This window comes from Artemia franciscana, chromosome 14 (assembly GCF_032884065.1).
Source record: "Artemia franciscana chromosome 14, ASM3288406v1, whole genome shotgun sequence".
Classification (NCBI taxonomy): Eukaryota; Metazoa; Arthropoda; class Branchiopoda; order Anostraca; family Artemiidae; genus Artemia; species Artemia franciscana.
The window spans coordinates 22,711,367-22,731,193 of record NC_088876.1 but is presented as its reverse complement, the minus strand read 5'-3'; the positions used below and the strand labels follow the sequence as shown (position 1 = coordinate 22,731,193).

The 19,827-nt window shown below is 33.3% G+C and overlaps 1 protein-coding gene and 1 long non-coding RNA gene across 7 annotated transcripts in view; one reads left to right on the top strand and one right to left on the bottom strand.

Moving 5' to 3' along the window:
• The window catches only part of LOC136035456 (homeotic protein ultrabithorax-like), a 156,114-nt gene that overhangs the window by 45,060 nt on the left and 91,227 nt on the right, over positions 1-19,827 (bottom strand). For 4 of the 5 annotated variants that reach the window (XM_065717276.1, XM_065717274.1, XM_065717275.1 and 1 more), the window contains exon 3: positions 19,162-19,520. In XM_065717276.1, coding sequence (XP_065573348.1) covers positions 19,210-19,520 — 311 coding nt within the window. In that variant the 3' untranslated portion in view covers positions 19,162-19,209. Of the gene's footprint in view, positions 1-19,161; positions 19,521-19,827 lie in introns of those variants that run through there. The other variant, XM_065717272.1, reaches the window with a different exon arrangement.
• The window catches only part of LOC136035464 (uncharacterized), a 56,357-nt gene continuing 43,962 nt past the window's right edge, over positions 7,433-19,827 (top strand). For both annotated transcript variants that reach the window (XR_010619447.1, XR_010619446.1), the window contains exon 1: positions 7,433-7,679. This is a non-coding gene — a long non-coding RNA (uncharacterized LOC136035464). The remainder of the gene's footprint in view (positions 7,680-19,827) is intronic.

Genomic DNA, 19,827 nt, shown 5'->3' with positions numbered 1-19,827 from the left:
TTATAAAATTGGTCCATTCTTTACGTACAGAATTTGTAATTGGGAAGTATGCATACATTTTTTCAGGTGGGGAGGGAAGGACGAATTTTTGCTGGGAGGACAATGCAAGGGGAGGATTTTCCATGAGAGGGAAATTTCCAGGGGGTGAAATTTTCAGGGGAAGTTGTGTACTGGGTGAACTTGCCAGAATTCCTATACAAAATTTCTTTATATGTCTTGCTTTCTCCTTACCGACTGGATTTTACGAGTGGAGGTGTTAAGGGTAATTGTCCAGGGTAAATTTTTGCCAGGATTGAATTGTCCAGAGGATATTTCGATGGGAGGAGGATTTTTCGTGGAGGTGGAGCCAGATTTACTGGCGTTATTAAAAAACGACCAGAAATTAAAAAAAATACAAGTTTTTTCAGCTTAAAGTAAGGAGCAACATTAAAAACTAAAACGAACAGAAATAAGCAACTTTTTTAAAAGTGCCGAAAAACTTTAGCGTGAAGAGTGAGGTGTTGAGGAGGGGGCAACCTTCCTCTTATACGCAATAAAATCAAAGAGTTCGCGGTAACAAACTGTAAGTAAGGAGCGACGCGGCTCAATAGTAACTGAAACTCTAAAAAAGGAAGTTTAATACCAATAGTTACATCAAAAGAATTCAAAAGCATCGGCTTATTATGCTGATTCTAAATATATAAGTTCCATTTAGTATAGTTTTACACATCAAACATTACGATCCTGAGAATATTCGCCTGATTTTTCAAAAGTGGAGAAACACTGCCTAAAACTCGAAGAATCTTAATGAAAATCACACAATTATATTCAGCGTATCAGAGAACCTTTTTTTCAGAGGCTTCAACTTCATATATGCAAAATGTAGAATTTTCTATTTTTGCCGTAAGAAAGATCACGGATGTGGGTTTTTTTTTTTTCCACGGGTGGTCCCATCGGCCCGGTGGTCCTAGAATATCGAGAGAGGGCTCATTCAAACGGAAATTAAAAGTTCTAGTGCTCTTTTGAAGTGACCAAAATTATTGGAGGGCAACTAGGCCCCCTACCCTGCTCCTTTTTCTCCAAATCGTCTGATGGAAATATTGAGATAGCCATTTTGTTCATCATAGTTGAAAGGCCCAATAGCTATACCTTTGGATATAACATGACCCATACCCCACATGTCCCATGGGAATGGTTCTTAAGTTATCAAATTTGCCCATTCTTTACGTAGAGTTTTTTTTATTGGGAAGTATGCATACATTTTTGGGTGGGGGGACAAATTTTCTGCTGGGGGTTTTTTCCACAAGGAATTTTTCCATGGGGAGGGAATTTTCCTGGGGATGAACTTGTCAGGGGAAATTCTACACTGGGGGAATTTGCCTAAATTCCTATACAGAATTCTTTTTATATGTCTTGTTTCTCTTTTCTGTCTCTTTTTTGCGCGTGGAGCTGTTAAGGGTAATTATCCGGGGTAAATTTTCACCGGGATTGAATTGTCTAAAGAATATTTACTTGAGAAGGTGGATTCCTCCGTGGAGTTGGGGCCAGATTTCGTGGTATTATTTAAATAAACGATCAGAAATTAAATGAAAAAATAGTATTTTCAACTGAAAGTAAGGAGCAGCATTAAAACTTAAAACAAACACAAGCTATTGCGTCTGTGAAAGGAATTGCCCCCTGCTCTAAACATCTCTCTCTTCACACTAAAGTTTGAATTCTGTCCCAATCGTTTAAGAACGACTACTGAAACACAAGGATCGTTTAATTAGGACAATAAGAAGTTTCTTTTAGGTACTAAAAAACTTTAGTGCAAAGAGTAAAGTGCTGAGGAGGGGACAATCCTTTTCATGTACGGAAGATTTCTGTTCGTTTTCAGTTTTAATGTTGCTCCTTACTTTCAGTTGAAAATACTGATTTATTTATATTTAATCAAACAGTTCGTGGTAACGAACAGTAGTAAGGAGCGACCCGGCTCAACAGTAAACGAAACTCTAAAAATCTGAATTTTTATTGGAATTTTATTGATGCTAAAAGATACATCAAAGGAATCGGAATCCATGATGATTTTAAATATATAAGTTTCATCAAATTTAACCTTTGTCATTAAAAGTTGCGAGCCTGAGAAAAATTTACCCTATTTTGGAAAATATGAATTTTCCTGAAAACATTCAGCGTATAAGAGAACCCTCCAGCAAAAATTTCAAGCTCCTATCTACAATTAAATAAAAAAACAAGTTTTTTAACTGAAAGTAAGGAGCGACATTAAAACTTAAAACGAATAGAAGTTACTTCGTATTCGTATATGAAAGGGACTGCTTCCTCATCAACACCCCGCTTCAAACTCATCAAACTTTACAATAAAGTTTGACTCTTTCTCTCAACTCTTCTTTTTAAAACAGTAAAAAACTTTAGCGTAAAGAGCGGGGCGTTGATGAGGAAGCAGCCCCTTTCATATACGAAGTAACTTCTATTCGTTTTAAGTTTTAATGTCGCTCCTTACTTTCAGTTAAAAAACTTTTTTTTATTTAATTTCTGAACTTTTTTGAATCAATGCATGTTTTGACTTTGGCTCTCCGTAGAGGAATAATTAAAACGAAATTTGCATTTTTATTTTTTTGGCTAAATGGCTTTTTCATAGTTTTGACCGAATGATTTTGAGAAAAAAGGAGCGGGGGAGGAAGCTTTGTTGCCCTCTGATTTTTTGGTTACTTAAAAAAGCAACTGGAACTTTTAATTTCTTACGAATGTTTTTATTAGCAAAAGATATACGTAACTTATAAATTATCTTACACAACGAAATTTTGTATTCTCATGGTTTTATTACATAAATGAGGGGTTCACACCCTCGTCAGTACCTCGCTATTTACACTAAAGCTTAAATTTTGTCCCAATTCATCAAGAATGACCCCTGAATCACAAAATACGTAGAGTAAATAGTTGAAATGACTAAAAACACTTTAGCCTAAAGAACGAGGTATTAGGAGGAGGTGAGCCCCTCATATACGTAATAATTTCTGTTCGTTTTAAGTTTTAATGCTGCTCCTTCCTTCCAGTTGAAAAAAATTTCATATTTATTTTTTCATTTTTTTTTTTTTTAAATAAGGCTAGAAAATCCTGCGCTCCCTTCATGGAAATTTTCTTTCCCCATGACAAATTCCCCGATGGAAAGTTCCCCCAACATATCCCCCTCTTCTCAACCCCTCGCTCCAACCAACAGATCCGCCTGAAAACGTCTGCACACTTCTCAATAACCATTACTATATGTAAGCACTGGTCAAAGTTTGTAACTTGTAGCCACTCCCACGGAGACTGTGGAGGAGTAAGTCGTCCCCAAAGAATTAGTTATATAGGTTTTCGATTACGATGAGTAAAATGGCTATCTCAGAATTTTGATCCGTTGACTTTGGGAAAATAATTAGCGTGGGAGAGGGCCTAGGTGCCCTCCAATTTTTTGGTCACTTAAAAAGGGCACTAGAACTTTTCATTTCCTTTAGAATTAGCCCTCTCGCAACATTCTAGGACCACTGGGTGGATACGATCACCCCTGGGAAAAAAACAAACAAACAAATAAACAAGCATCCGTGATCTGCCTTCTGGCAAAAAATACAAAATTCTACATTTTTGTAGATAGGAGCTTGAAAAGATTCTATGACATTTAGGGGGTGTTTCCCCCATTTTCTAAAATGATACAAATTTTCTCAGGCTCGTAACTTTTGATGGGTATAAGTGATCTTGATGAAACTTATATATTTAAAATGAGCATTAAAATGTGATTCTTTTGATGTAACTATTGGTATCAAAATTCCATTTTTTAGAGTTTCGGTTACTATTGAGCCGGGTCGCTCCTAACTACAGTTCGTTACCACGAACTGTTTGAAAATGTAGAATTTCGTATTTTTTGCCAGAAGTTAGATCACGGGTGCGTGTTTATTTGTTGTTTTTTTTCCAAGGGGTCATCGTATCGACCAATTGGTCCTAGAATGTCGCAAGAGGGCTCATTCTAATGGGAATGAAAAGTTCTAGTGCCCTTTTTAAGTGACCAAAAATTGGAGGGCATCTAGGCCCCCTCCAAAGCTCATGTTTTTCCCAAAGTCAACGGATCAAAAGTTTGAGATAACCATTCTGTTCCGCATGGTCGAAAACCATGCGGAACTATGTCTGAAAACTCTGTCTTTGGGGATGACTTACTTACCCAGAGTCCCTGGGGGAGGGGCTGCAAGTTACAAACTTTGACCAGTGTTTACATACATCGATGGTTATTGGGAAGTGTACAGACGTTTTCAGGGGGATTCTTTTGGTTTGGGGGGTTAAGTTGAAGGGAGGGGGCTATGTGGGAGTATCTTTCCTTGGAGGAATATGTCATAAGGGAAGAGAAACTCAATGAAAAGGGCGCAGGATTTTCTAGCATTACTATAAAAGAAAAAATAAAAAATAAACATGAAAAAGTTTTTTTAATTGAAAGTAAGGAGTAGCATTAAGACTTAAAACGAACAGAGATTATTAAGCATATGAGGGGTTCTAAAAATACTTTAGCATAAAGAGCGAGGTATTTAGGAGGATATAAATACATTGCTCTTTATGCTAAAGTATCTTTAGTAATTTCAACTACTTATTCTACGGACTTTCTGATTCATGGGTCATTCTTAAAGAATTGGGACAAAACTTGAGATTTAGTATAAAAAGCGAGGTATTAACGAGGGGACAAACCCCCTCATATATATAATAAAAATATAAGAATATAAAAGTATTTTACGTAAGTTAATTCTTAAGTTACGTATATTTTATACTATAAAAACGTTCGTTAAAAATCAAAAGTTCTAGTTGCCTTTTTAAGTAGTCGAAAAATTGGAGGGCAGCTACGCCTCCTTCCCCACTCCTTATTTCTCAAAATTGTCTGATCAAAATTAAGAGAAAGCCCTTTAGCCAAAACAGAATTAGTATGCCAATTTCATTTTAATAATTTATGTGTGGAGAGCCAAAATCAAACATGCATTAATTCAAAAACGTTCAGAAATTAAATAATTTTTTTTTTAACTGAATGTTAGGAGTTACATTAAAACTTAAAAAGGACAGAAATTACTCCATATATGAAATGGGTTTTCCCCTCCGCAATCCCTCGCTCTTTACGCTAAAGTTTGACTTTTTGCCACAATTTTAATTTTTAAAAATTAATTCAAAAACGGTCACAAATTAAATAAAAAAACTAGTTTTTTTTAGGCTGAAAGTAAGGAGCGACATTAAAACTTAAAAAGAACAGAAATTACTCCGTATATGAAATGGGTTTTCCCCTCCGCAATCCCTCGCTCTTTCCGCTAAAGTTTGACTTTTTGCCACAAATTTAATTTTTAAAACAATTAAAAACTTTAGCGTAAAGATTGAGGGATTGCGGAGGGGAAAACCCATTTCATATACGGAGTAATCTCTGTTCGTTTTAAGTTTTAATGTCGCTCCTTACTTTCAATTAAAAAAACTATTATTTTTTTTATTTGATTCTTTTGAAAAGACTGCTCGAACAAAAGGGTCGTTGAAATTAATTGAAGTGTATTTTTAAAGAACCTTAAGACTCAATCTTTTTGCTAATAAACATGCGTGAGGAATGAGCCAGATTCATAATTTGAGAAACCTGGTCTTTGGTCTGCGTGTATAAGGTTCCCAACCATATGTTTAAGGTAGACTTTTGGTCTTTGCCTTCCTTGTGAGTGAAATTACAGTCTCAAATCCTGATCCAAATCTTGAAAACTTGGGATGAGGGGGACAAAAAAGGCTCGGAAGGGGCTGGGGCAGCAGTTTTGAAGATGGAGAGTGACAATTGCTCATCTAGATATTGTAACTCCCCTCTATAGATTTGAAAAATAATTTTATTTTGGTATTTTCATTGAAAAAAAAATCAAAACAACAACATTGTCACCCTAGATTATGAAAATGCTTCTTTTTCTATCTGTGCCCTGGCCCGGCCAAATATGTCAAAATGTTGCACAAATAGCAGGTCTCCACTCTACTCTGGCTCGATCTCTTTATTTACTTATAAAAACATTCTGATTTTGGGTTCCCTTCCGAATATTCTACGCCTTCTGATATTTTACGGCCTCTACTTAGCTTTAATCATCCTTGCGTAAAGATTTGCTTTTTCTGGAATAATGCTAAATATTTGTGATAGGAGCGCAAGCTTCTTGCATAGGTTACTTAGAAACAAAGAATTTAATAAAAACAATTTTTCCCCTTTTTTCTAAAATTATGCAAATATAATTGCTTTTCTGCAAATAACTTTTTTGAAGTACAGCGAAGAGTTTTCAGGGTGTCATCTGATCGGTCGTGTCTGTTAAAAAGGGTGCTAGAACCTTTAATTATTGATTGAAGGAGGTCTAGCTGAAACTTCCAGACTGAGCTTCTAGTTCTGAACTAACTGAAATTTCTAGTGATATCTAGAAATTTCTATATATATATATATATATATATATATATATATATATATATATATATATACATATATATATATATATATATATATATATATATATATATATATATATATATATATATATATATATATATATACATATATATATACATATATATATATATATATATATATATATATATATATATATATATATATATATATATTATATATATATATATATATATATATATATATATATATATATATATATATATATATATATATATATATATATATATATATATATATATAGGGGAAACATTTAATCAACAGGAGAGTCCATTAATTTGAACTACAACGAGTCTAAAATAAACTTCTAATTTGAATCATAAGAATTAATCCAGGGAAGTTACTTTCGCGTGGAGTTATAGGAGCCTAGCCTTTTATTTATAAGCTCTCTATTTTACAATTCTTCCATATTTTCCTTCTGTTGTTTAATGTGTCCTTGGTTTCTACTGCTTTTCCAAACTTTTCCTCCCACCGAAATAAGGATGAGGCCTTAACCCTACTCATCCATCCAATTACATATGTCAAACAGCATAACCATACACAATATATATATATATATATATATATATATATATATATATATATATATATATATATATATATATATATATATATATATATACATATATATATATATATATATATATAATGAAAAGAGAAATCACCAATGCAACAGCACAAACATATTAAAAAAAAGGGAAGACAGAAGATATATATATATATATATATATATATATATATATATATATATATATATATATATATATATATATATATATATATATATATATATATATATATATATATGAATGTTCGTCTTTGTGAATACACATATTTATAAACGAATTAAAAAAAAACTTGCCCAACAGTTCAAAGCTGATCGGTTGTTTTCAATACACAGTACCACCCATGATATTTCCGGTCATTTGGTGAGCATGGTTTTATTGTCATTGAAACAGGCCCTGATGGACTTAAGATCTGTCTGTTTAATTTGCCGTAACCTCAGTTATTGCCATCATTAAAGATAACTTGGTCCCTAAATAATGTAACCGCGAGTAAATTTGGTTGTAAACTAAGGGGTCATAGCAGATGGGTTTTGAATACAAAATAGTCTATGAATATTAATATTTTTATTTGAAAACAATTGACAGATACTTCAAGACAGTCATGAACTTAATCTTAAAAGATGTGCTTCTTGTTCAGAAGGATAAATTTAGCTTTCTGTAATAGGGTATGTCTTGCTTTCAGTTGAAATTCAAAATAAAGACTAAATCTCTCGCAATTTATAGTAAATGCCTTTTTTAGGCAAGCACAATTCTTATGTAGCTCACCAATTTGTTGTATTTTTCCAAATTTAAACCGTCAGCGAAATCCAGAAAAAAAAATTTTGTAAGCACTACTATACAGAATTGGCAAAGTCAATAAGCATGGATCGATGAAAATTTTTTGTGGAAATATATATATTTAGTAGAAAAACCCATAAATACTGAGCAGTTCATATTGACCTACTAATATAGTGAACATACCATTCGATGTAAGCGATGGTAAAAGCGATAATAATCGCTATTGGCGCTAATTCACTTTACCCCCATTCTTATATACCAGTTCAGGGTATACATATTCACGTTAAGGGGGTGGGGATTAAGTTCAAACTTGCCTCTACAATCAGAATTGCATCTTGAATCCAAATTTAACATTCATTTGCGTTGGAAATGAGCTTTAACCCCCCTCCCCCCATTGCGAAAAATATTTACCCTAGGGGTTGGGGGAAAGTAAATTTGAGTGAAAAGTGATTATTGTTTTCAGAAAGAGCATACAAAAAGACATCGAGCGGTATGTTCACTTTATTTGTAGGTCAATAATATGAGCTGCGGATTTGTTATTTTATTGAAGAAAGTGAGTTTCGGTCTATCAGGGTAAACAATAATCAAGACTAATAAATTCAAATTCAAATAAAAGTAGCAGAGTACGCATCAAAACTTAAAAAGAACTAAAATTAGCCTTAATGCAGAAGGGGCTGATGGCCCTTCAACTTCCAACTCTTTACAATTGGTTTCAACTATTTCTTTTCCAAAATTCTACAAAAATTTAAGAAATGCTTTCTGTTAGCCAGGGCCTTAGTTAATGTTAATGTAGGGGGAGGGGAAAATGTTCAAAGTCCAGGAGGGGGGCTCTACAGAAGTACCAAAAAAGGTAATTTTCAGAATCACAAGGGGGGGCAAGTACCCCGTATCCATCTTCACATTTGACGCACGAACCTGTTAGTATTTACAAAGCAGAATATTAAATCTATTTATTACTTTTAGTATAATATTCTTAAATTCTCCAGATAAAAAACAGCTAGAATAAATTAAGCTTTAGTGATAAGAGCGGCGATTCAGTTATCTTTTTTCTTTTAGGATAATTTTGTTGATTCCTAATTTCAACAAGACTTTATTTTCTCTTGAAAACGAATTCCTGTCTATTTGGTTTCTATTTATGTTTAATGCTTAGCATAAAGGCGACTTTCCCCACAGGTAAAAGAAGTTGTTCCCATTTTCAACACCTTGATTTAAAATTAAAATTTTAATCAAATTTTGGTAAAAAATACTGTAAAATTTGGGATTGCAATGATTTTTACATTTGTTTAAAAAAGATAATTTTTTCAAATGGGAGGCTTAGGGGCAAACAAGAAAAAAAAATCACTAAATACCTGCCTATGAATTGCGTAATTAGACAAAATCCCAAATGAATAGTAGTACCAGTTGTTAGCTGTACAACTAGTGGTGAGACCTTTAATTATGTAATTGGTTTTACGTAGCCCATACTGGATATTAGAAAAAGAAGGTGTCCAGGATTTTTGCTTTTGGAGGGGAGGGGGGTCCAAAAGCTTAAAAACACATCTAAAACTTGTTTATATTCATTTTTGTTACGACTTTACTAGTCGGACAAAGACGGCCTTGTATTACCATACAATATTTTGTGTAAAATATGCCTGACAGGGCTCAAAGAATCACCAATGTTACCGCGATATTGTTGTCTATGTAGTGATTGCTAAAAAATAGCGTCATTTCTGTTGGTCTAAGCAGAAAGTTTTTTACATTAATAGAATTAAAAAAACGCAGTAAATACCTATATGTGTATAGATTCCCCTCCAAAAACACTTTGTACTTTATTCGGAGCTTATATCATCGTGAACCTGTATTATAAATTTGTTTTATTCTTTAATTTTTTACAACTTAGCTTTACTGTATATAATTTTCTTTTATTATTATTACATTATTACTTTATGTTCTTTTGGATTTCTTAACTTTATTTTTAATGGTCTATTTCATATGTCAAGCTTTTTTTTTTCCTTAGATAAATCTGTGTTTATGTTTTTTTTTTATGGACTGAGCTAACTCAAAAAAAGTAGTTTTCGATTTCTTTAGTACGTCTTCGCTGGTCATTTTTTTGTTTATAAGCTATTTACTATGCCCACATCATTTATGCATCCCATAATCTTGAACGGAATTTTGGGCAATATTAGAATCTACATTGCAAGATCATTGGCTTTGGAATAAGAAGATACAATTTGATTCACCTTTTCCACCCTAGGTCTTGGATGATTCAACCTCCTCAAAGTAAACAAACAGAGAGTTTACATGTAATAAATGCTGCCATTAAAAAACCTTTATATATTAGATTGACATGCGAGAAGAAGCCGCAAGAAAATAAATAATTGCATTGAAGCAAACTTGAACTCTCGGCCCACGATAGCAATCTTTTTTTTTTTTTTTATCTGTGAATTGACTTTTTTTCAAGAGCAAGCGTCTAATTCAGAAGGACTAAGTCACTGCAACTACGTACACTAGCAATTATAGGCCTCATAACCTAGGGGGGGGAGGGTCAAGGTATATCATAAAAGTGTGATTGTATAAAGTAAAAGGATTTTAACGTCGGATGTAAGAATAATACAAGAATAAATCAAACAGTTCGTGGTAACGAACTGTAGTAAAGAGCGACCCGGCTCAATAGTAACCAAAACTCTAAAAAATGGACTTTTGATATCAATAGCTACATCAAAAGAATTGCATTTTAATGCTGATTTTAAATATATAATTTTAATCAGTTTAGTCTTACCCATCAAAAGTTACGAGCCTGAGAAAATTTGCCTTATTTTAGAAAATAGGGGAAAACAACCCCTAAAAGTCATACAATCTTAACGAAAATCACACCATCAGATTCAGCGTATCAGAGAACTCTGTTGTAGAAGTCTCAAGCTCCTATCTACAAAAATGTGGAATTTTGTAGTTTTTGCCAGAAGGCAGATCACGGATGCGTCTTTATTTGTTTGTTTGTTTTGTTTTTTGTTTTTTTTTTTTTCTTTGCCCAGGGGTGGTCGTATCGACCCAGTGGCCCTAGAATCTTGCGAGAGGGCTCATTCTAACGGAAATAAAAAGTTCTAGTGCTCTATTTAAGTGACCAAAAAATTGGAGAGCACCTAGGCCCCCTCCCACGCTAATTATTTTCCCAAAGTCACCAGATCAAAATTCTGAGATAGCCATTTTATTCAGCGTAGTAAAAAAACCTTATAACTATGTCTTTGGGGACGACTTACTCCCCCACAGTCCCCATGGGAGGGGCCACAAGTTACAAACTTTGACCAGTGCTTACATATAGTAATGGTTATTTGGAAGTGTACAGACGTTTTCAGGGGGATTTTTAGGTTGGGGGAGGAGTTGAGAAGAGGGGATATGTTGGGGGAACTTTCCTTGGAGGAATTTGTCATGGGGGAAAAAATTTTCATGAAGGGAGCGGAGGATTATCTAGCATTATTTAAAAAAATACAATGAAAAAATAAATATAAACAAGTTTTTTCAACTGAAAGTAAGGAGAAGCATTAAAATTTAAAACGAACAGAAATTATTACGCATACGATGGGCTCACCTCCTCCTAATACCTCGCTCATTTTAAAGCTAAAGTATTTTTAGTAATTTGAACTATTTATTCTACGGCTTTTGATTCAGGGATCATTCTTAAGAAGTTGGAACAAAATTTAAGCTTTAGCGTAAAGAGCGAGGTTCTGACGAGGGGGTGAATCTCTTTGTAAACGTAACAAAAACATGAGAATACAGAAGTTCGCTATGTAAGCTAATTTGTAAGTTACGTATTTCTTTTATTAATAAAAACATTCGTAAAAAAATTAAAAGTTCCTGTTGCCTTTTTAAGTAACCAAAAATAGGAGGGCAACTAGGCCTCCTCCCCCACTCCTTTTTTCTCAAAATCATTCGGTTGAAACTATGAGAAAGTAATTTAACAAAAAAAAAAAAATATGCAAATTTCGTTTTAATTATTCATCTGCGGAGAGCCAAAATCAAAACACGCATTGATTCAAAAACGTTCAGAAACTAAATAAAAAAACAAGTTTCTTTAACGGAAAGTAAGGAGCGACATTAAAACTTAAAACGAACAGAAATTACTTCGTATATGAAAGGAGATGCTTCCTCATCAACGCCCGCTCTTTAAGCTAAAGTTTTTTACTGTTTTAAAAAGTAGAGTTAAGAGAAAGAGTCAAACTTTAGCGTAAAGAGCGGGGCATTGATGAGGAAGCATCTCATTTCATATACGAAGTAATTTCTGTTCGTTTTTAGTTTTAATGTCACTCTTTACTTTCCATTAAAAAAACTTGTTTTTTTTTATTTAATTATACTAATGAATTAAGAGGGACTACAAGGAAAAACTGTTCAATGTCTTATGATTTTGGGCTTAAATAGCTTAATAATATAATCGAATAAAGCTGTAATTCATTTTTTTCTTCTTAGTGCCCTGATTAAAAAAAAAATCGTCATACCAAGTAAACCAATTTCTAAAAATCCAGTATTTCTGACTTAATGTTAATGCTACGAATCAATACATTGCTTGGAACTGTAGTTCCATTATATTTAGGGTGTTTCTATTACAAGTTTTGGGGTATCATATATCTTAGCCGCACCAACACTACCTTCTAATTTCTTAGAAACAACAAATCGCTCGAGGCATGAACTCCTGAAGATGGCACTCAAGTATTTGCAATTTTCTGTCTGTAGACTCAGCACTCGAGTTTCCAGTTTTACCCGTTCATTTTAAGAAATCAAAACAATCAGACTGATTTGAGAGAAGGCTGAGGGGCCATGCCTCCTCTCACCGAGGTATACAGTTTGTAAACATATATGGTAAAATGGTAAATACTTTCGGATTTTTCGTAAAATTAGGATGTGTCTTCAGTAGTTCTTAATCTCCCAATACAAAAATAGAAACGATGCTGCCAACTATTGCGTCCTTTCCTAATGATTTGTGAAAGCAAATTAAGAAATAATTTCAAAAACAGAAAGCGAAGTTTAAAAATGCTCAATTCAACTTAATTTGTAAGTTTTTAGTGCGTTTTCTACCGTTATATCCATAGTACTACTAATTATTATATCGCTATTAACGTACCAGTGATGACCTATTAAGAGCAATCTGTCCCCGATGTGTTTATTCCCAACCTCATTATGACAAATGGAAGGTCATAGAAGGCTGGGAGAGGGCTCATTCCATTGAAAATTAGTAGTTTTTGTATAATTTTCAAGTCCCAAAACTGAATAGAGGGTAAGCAAACTTCAATTTTTTTCTCAAGACTATTAAAATTTATTTCTTTGTATATTTTTTTCCCATCTACCTTAGAAGTCTAATTGGTTACAATCATATCAAGATACAAATATTATTGGAGACATCTAAATTATTTGTTATGATACGATAGCCTTGGTTCATTTGAAGTTTAATTTCAGCTATTCTTATAACTAATTTATAGTAAAACAATGTCTACTGAAACAATAAATTTATAAAGTAAATTTTTATTAAGAAGCAAAGGCTAATGTTGTATTTAACTTAGCAGCAAAGATGGTAGTTATAATCAACTCTTGAATAGCAATGAAGAAAACAAATCTAAGACGAAATCAAATCTAAATCCAACATAAATTACAGGAAAAAATGTAGTCAAACTTAAAGCAAACAGAATTTACCTCAAATAACAGTTCTACCTCTTCTTTTAACCCTCTCCTTTTCCCTATGGGCTAGATTGTCTGTAAGATTCACTGGAAAAATATCTATTTTAAATAATACCTTTCCTTATGATTGATACGAGTGTTTATGATTATGTGCTTTTACCTAAATTCTCAATAAAAACATGTTAGTGACCATTAATTTAATTTTAAAACGCTTCTGCGGCATTAATTTCCATTGATTTTTTTACAGTCTTAAATCAATGCGGTTCAATCATTATAGAAATTTCATCACCAAATAAAATTTCTAGTAGCATCAATGGGTAAAATTTGGAGGAATTTCTTCAGTTTTAAAATGATTAATCAAATAAAAGAATACAAATTACCGCAAATTAGAATGAAATCCACCGCCCCTAAAATTAGAGTGTCGTTTACACTTTAATGAAAATAAGATACATTAAGAGCAAACGAAAATCAAACAAATTTCTAGGGAAAAAATCTTCAAATTTCCAGAGAAAATCACAGGATACCGATACACAGATGTGGCCGATACGATATATGTGATACCAATACGTCCAATACCAATAATGCGATAACGATACTCCCAATACCAGGTACAGCCCTTCTCCAGGGACTATGGAGGGTCATATCATCATCAAAACCATATTTATTGGACCTTTGAACTATTTTAAACAAAATAGCTAAAAAACTTATGGGACGACTTTGGGGGGAGGGGGCTTTTAGAGAGGGGAGTCAATTGCCTAAAATCTTTCCAGTCACTTAAAAAAGGCACTGGCGTATTTAATTTCCGCTAAAATGAGCCATTAAACATGTCTCCTAATATTAGGAAATATTAGGAAAACATAATCCTAAAATTAGAGTGTCATTTACACTTTAATGAAAATAAGATACATTTGGCGCAAACGAATATCAAACAAATTTTCAGGGAGAAAATCTTTATTAATCTATGTTGATTATGATTAATTCGGTTTAACTATTTTAAAAGGACACAAATTTTCTCGTGTATTTTTTCTATTTATCAACTGTAAATTTCAGTAAAGTACAAATAGCATTCAGGTCCTTAGAATTTTCTGTTGGTTCTAAATTTAACTTTTTATGCGAATTGATTTCTATTCGTTTTAAGTTTGATTATCGCTCTTTTCTTTTCTTATAAAAACTTTATTTAAAAGTGTGAAAATGACTAAAGGACAGTCTAACTAAGTAATTAAGAATTATTTGCTGATAGAACGACCTAGCATCATATCCTAACAAGAAGTGGTTAAAGTGATGGTTCTGATTAAACCAAACACTCGCATCAATCTAATCGTCAAGTTAAAATAAAAAAGTTTTATCCATTTCTAAAGTATTATGTTCACTACAATTACCAATACTACAATCAAATTTTATAAAATTCAATAATTTATTGTCGTTATTTTTGTGTTGAACAAATAAAGAAACAAATATACAATTGAGTAACAATTAAATTTTTATTACAATTAATAAAATAAAAAATGCAGAAATATATAAGGTTTGATTACTGAAATAAAATTCCAACACGTTACGGTAATTGAACAACTTCATTCCATTAGTGGTATCTTTAGATTGAATAAAAGAAAATACTTTATTTAATTTGAGAAACGGAAAATTTTTCGTCATGAGCGGGTAGAAAAGGAGAACTCTATGAAAATAGGCCTATAGGAAAACATGGAAAATCACATAATTTTAACATTATGTAGGATACGGGATCTAAGCACCCCTACTTGCACAGATGTATTTGAGGTTAAAGGGTTCTTATAGACGAAACAGTTCGTGGTAACGAACTGTAAGTAAGGAGCGACCCGGCTCAATAGTAACCAAAATTTCAAAAAAATGAAATCTTCGTACCAATAGATACATCAAAAGAATTAAATTTTTATGCTGACTTCTAATAAATAAGTTTCATCAAGTTTAGTTTTACCTATCAAAAGTTACGAGCCAGAGAGTATTTGCATTATTTTCGAAAAAAGGAGGAAACACCCCCTAAAAGTCACAGAATCTTAATTAAAATTACACCATCAGATTTAGTGTATCAGAGAACCCTACTCTAGAGGTTTCAAACTCCTATCTTCAAAAATGTGGAATTTGTATTTATTGCCAGAAGAAAGACCCCGGATACATGTTTATTTTTTTGGTTCAGGGGTGATTTTATCGACCCAGTGGTCTTAGAATATAGCAAAAGGGCTCATTAAAATGAAAATTAGAAGTTCTAGTGACCTTTTTAGGTGACAAAAAATTGGACGACAGCTAGGCCCCCTCCCACGCTCATTTTTTCTCAAAGTCACCCGATCACCATTTGAGATAACCGTTTTGTTCAGAATGATCAAAAATCTAATAAATATGTCTTTGAGGATGACTTAATCCCCCATAGCCCCCGGTGGAAGGGCTTGCTAATTGTGAACTTTGCCCGTTGTTTACATATAGTATTGGTTATTGGGAAGTATACAGGCGTTTTCAGGGGGGAAATTTTTTTCTGGTGGGGTCAGGGGGAGTTTTTTTTATGTGGGAGGATCTTTCCATGGAGGAATTTTTGACGGGAGAAAGGAATTCTCCATGAAGGGGGTGCCGTATTTTCCAGAATTATTTGAAAACGATCAGAAATGAAATTAAAAAAAACAACGTTTTTTCAACTGAAAGTAAGTGGCAACATTGAAACTTAAAACGAACAAAAATTATTACGTATATGAGGGCTTTCACCCCCTCGTCACTGCCTCGTTCTTTACGCTAAAGTTTTTTATTACTTGCAAAAGAGGTATTTATTCTAATTAAACCCTTTGTGATTCAGGGGTCATTCTTAAAGAATTGGAACAAAATTCGGGAAGTTCCAAGAAATCTCGACAGCCCAGCAGAATGTCATTTTTCAACAAAATAGCCTAACAGGATAGTATTATTATTGTTAGTTTCTCGTTTTTTAAAGATTCTTCTTGACTCTGGTTTATTTAATATTTTTGCTCTTCGGGGGATTATAAACACTAAGCTTGAGAATTCAAGGTTTAATTTAAGAAACCCGTTTCTTCAAGGGTCATTGATGTGATCAAAAAAAGGTAATCACTGGAAATGGGATGGGAAACAGTTTTTGCACTAGTGACATCCCCAGTAAGATGTTTGGCTTATATACTCCCCACTCCCCAAAAAAGCTTAAAACTTATGATGACGTTTCCCGTCTTATTCTAATTTTATCTAAACCAAGGAATACTATCCTTTTTCAATGTATAGGCTAAACCCTGTCCCATTCTTTTATTCTTCAGCCATACTTCCCACATCATTAATTCTCTATACAGAAGTAAGGAAAACCTGTTAATCCAACAGGTTTTAAGTAACCATTACCACCACGTGAGAAGCATGTTTCTCCCATAAAAATCTGCGAAATTGACTGTTTGGGTGCGAAATCTGTTGATTTTTCGCTTTAATTGTCTCATAAATGTCTCCTGTTTAATATGACGACTTTAACTACGTCATTTGCAATTCAAAGTGAACACGAGGCGGCATTCAAAGATGCCATTAAAGAGACGTGGTAGCCGAGTTTTCTGCTTGGCCATTGGCTAATGTAAAACAACCAATCACAGAAAGTAATTTCAAGAAGGAACAAGTATATAGTAAGAAATAATGTATTCTTGTGGTATGCATTTGATTTATCTGAAAATAAAGAGTTCAACTGACTCGTGTAAAATTTATGCCAAGGGGAACACGTGTGATTGAGACAGTCAAAGCCTGCATGTTTTGCAAATGTATATATGTCTGTATATAACGTAATCTGTATTTAGTATGAAATTGGCGTGACCTCTACATATATTCGGGATCTAAAAATTTGAAATTTTCTTTGGTCTGCAAAAGAGGGCTTTGGTGCCACTCCCCTGAGATTTCCAGACTTGTTTACCAGAATTTAATTTTTGGAAAATTGCCTACTTTACAGGGTGGATGGCTAATACAATAGCCTCAATTCCACCTCCACGAAAAACGAGATACTTTCCCATAATATAAATTGTTGTGTATATGCCAGAACAATAAATTCTTTTTTTTGGACTAGAAGGATACTATTGAAAAAGAAGTTATTTTTAGAAGAGACATAATACCCGCCAATTAGCCAGCTTCAAGGAATTGTCACTTGTATACAGTTTTATAAATTTGAAATACGTTCAGAATTGGCTGACCTTTTTTTAAGGTTTTTTTATTTTGTAATCGAGTTTAGATCCTTCTAGAAAAAAAATGTGTATGAATTATCATAATCTCGGAATGAATAGACCTGACAATAATAATCCAATGATCTGAATACCTATAAATATTTCTCAGATCAAAGTTGCTAAATGGCTAATTTTGGGGATTTTAGAAATCTCTTAATTGTTCTTCCAAATGTAGCCGATGCATAGTAGTAAGCTTAAAATTATATATACTAATATTTAGCCAAGTTACATTAGATACCAACACGGCAAGAAAAAATGACAAGAAACAGTAAAGGTCTTTACATTAAATTAGATTGAGGGATGGCCCTTACACCTGCGGTCCTTACAGCTATATGTGGAGAGATGGCCGTGTCTTTGTATCATTTTCTAGAGAATGTAAGGTATTGGGGATTTGCGGGGGAAATTTTTGGTAGAGGGGTTAGGGGGAGATTCGATTTGGAAACTTTCGAAAAGCAGGTATTATTTATAACATATAAACAATTATATAAATAATTTTGGAAGGTCCGTCCGTGTATAAGAAGCATTGTGAAGATTTCCTTGAATAAACAGTTCTAGCAATTCGATTTTATATTTTTTGCTTGTTTGTTGTATTTCAACATGGTCCAATAGGGCTTTCGCGTGAATATATCGATATATCTATCTTTCATTGTCTCGTACCTAAAGTATGTCAAAACAAGTTCGAAAAAAGCAACGGAAGACTAAATGTTATGCCAGGATGAAACAATATAAAATCAAGAATACCTTTTAAAATGTAAACTCAAGATGGAACTTCTTTCAAGGTCAAAATTAGGCTTTTATAAAACAGAATCTACGATAATCACACGTCGTTCCTCAATATTCAAATCTATGATATATCGTCCAAGCCTAAAACCTAATGTTGTACCTAAAATTTGCCCAGCATTACACAATACCGAAATACGGTGGTGTCAATTCATGCAAACTTGGATGGAAAATGGGGCGATAAAGGAGTTTCCAAAATTTAGGAGAGAAAAAGTCTTGGGGGCTAACCTCCTTTCAACTGAAACCAATGCTGAGATAGGATTTATAGCTTTAATTGCAAAATAATATTGTAACTGAATAGCGTGGCCTTAATCTATCAAATTGTAGATAAAATAAATCATGTAATTTTTTTAGCTATAGGTACTTGATCATTCGCGTCACAATTACACTCATCCTGTCACCCTTTTTTGAAGTAACTAAGCGTCTGTATATACCCAAGAGCATAGCTTTAGTATTTTATTGGGGGGGGGAGAAGGGGCAGAAAGAGGAGTCCATAGCCGGGTAGTCAAGGGGGCATGGCCTATCCCTGTTTATACCACACATGGATGAAAACCCAACTGAGAAATCTTCCTTAGTTTCTAACTCACTTTGGAAAAAAAATTGCGAGATACACATTGTAGATAAATCGCTATTGAAACTTGGTATAACAGTTTATGCTAATGATTGCTAGAATTGACACAATTTCTGATAGAGTATTTGTTTACGGCAAAGAAAACAATAGAAAAAGTGTACTTACATTATAAAAAAAACATCTTTGGGAATAAAATTTCACTCAGTTATAAGATTAAAGCTTTTCATCTTTTTCATCGTCACTAATATCCCCTGTTGGGGATGAGCAATTACTATGCAACTTTGAGGGGGTAATACGTTTATCCTGTTCATTAAGCTCTTTGATAGCTTGTATTTCCTTCTTTAGTTTCATTCGTCTGTTTTGGAACCATATCTTGATCTGTCGTTCTGTTAAACAGAGTGAATGAGCCATTTCTATTCTCCTTCGTCTCGTCAGGTAGTGATTGGTATGGAATTCTTTTTCAAGTTCTAGTGTTTGATATCTTGTATAAGTTTGACGTCCTCGTCGCCGAAGACCATTTGCTCCTATACAAAAACAAAACAAAAACAAAGCGATTAAATTAGTTGTAAGTCATAGTATCAATATAGTAACGATAAAAGTATCGATATCGATAAAAGTGGACAGTTAATAAACGCATCTTTGAAATTGTATAAAGGTCTACTATTTGGAAGTAAGCATGCGTAATTGAACTTATTTAGTTGTGACATATTTAAAAAACTTTAAAAGAAAAAAGTGTATTATATAAGAAAAAAAGGTTGGATGAGTTGTAGTTAATCTTAAAGTTCCAGGGGGTTCGGGGCTCGAAGCTCCGTTTCCTATCCCTTTCTCCGA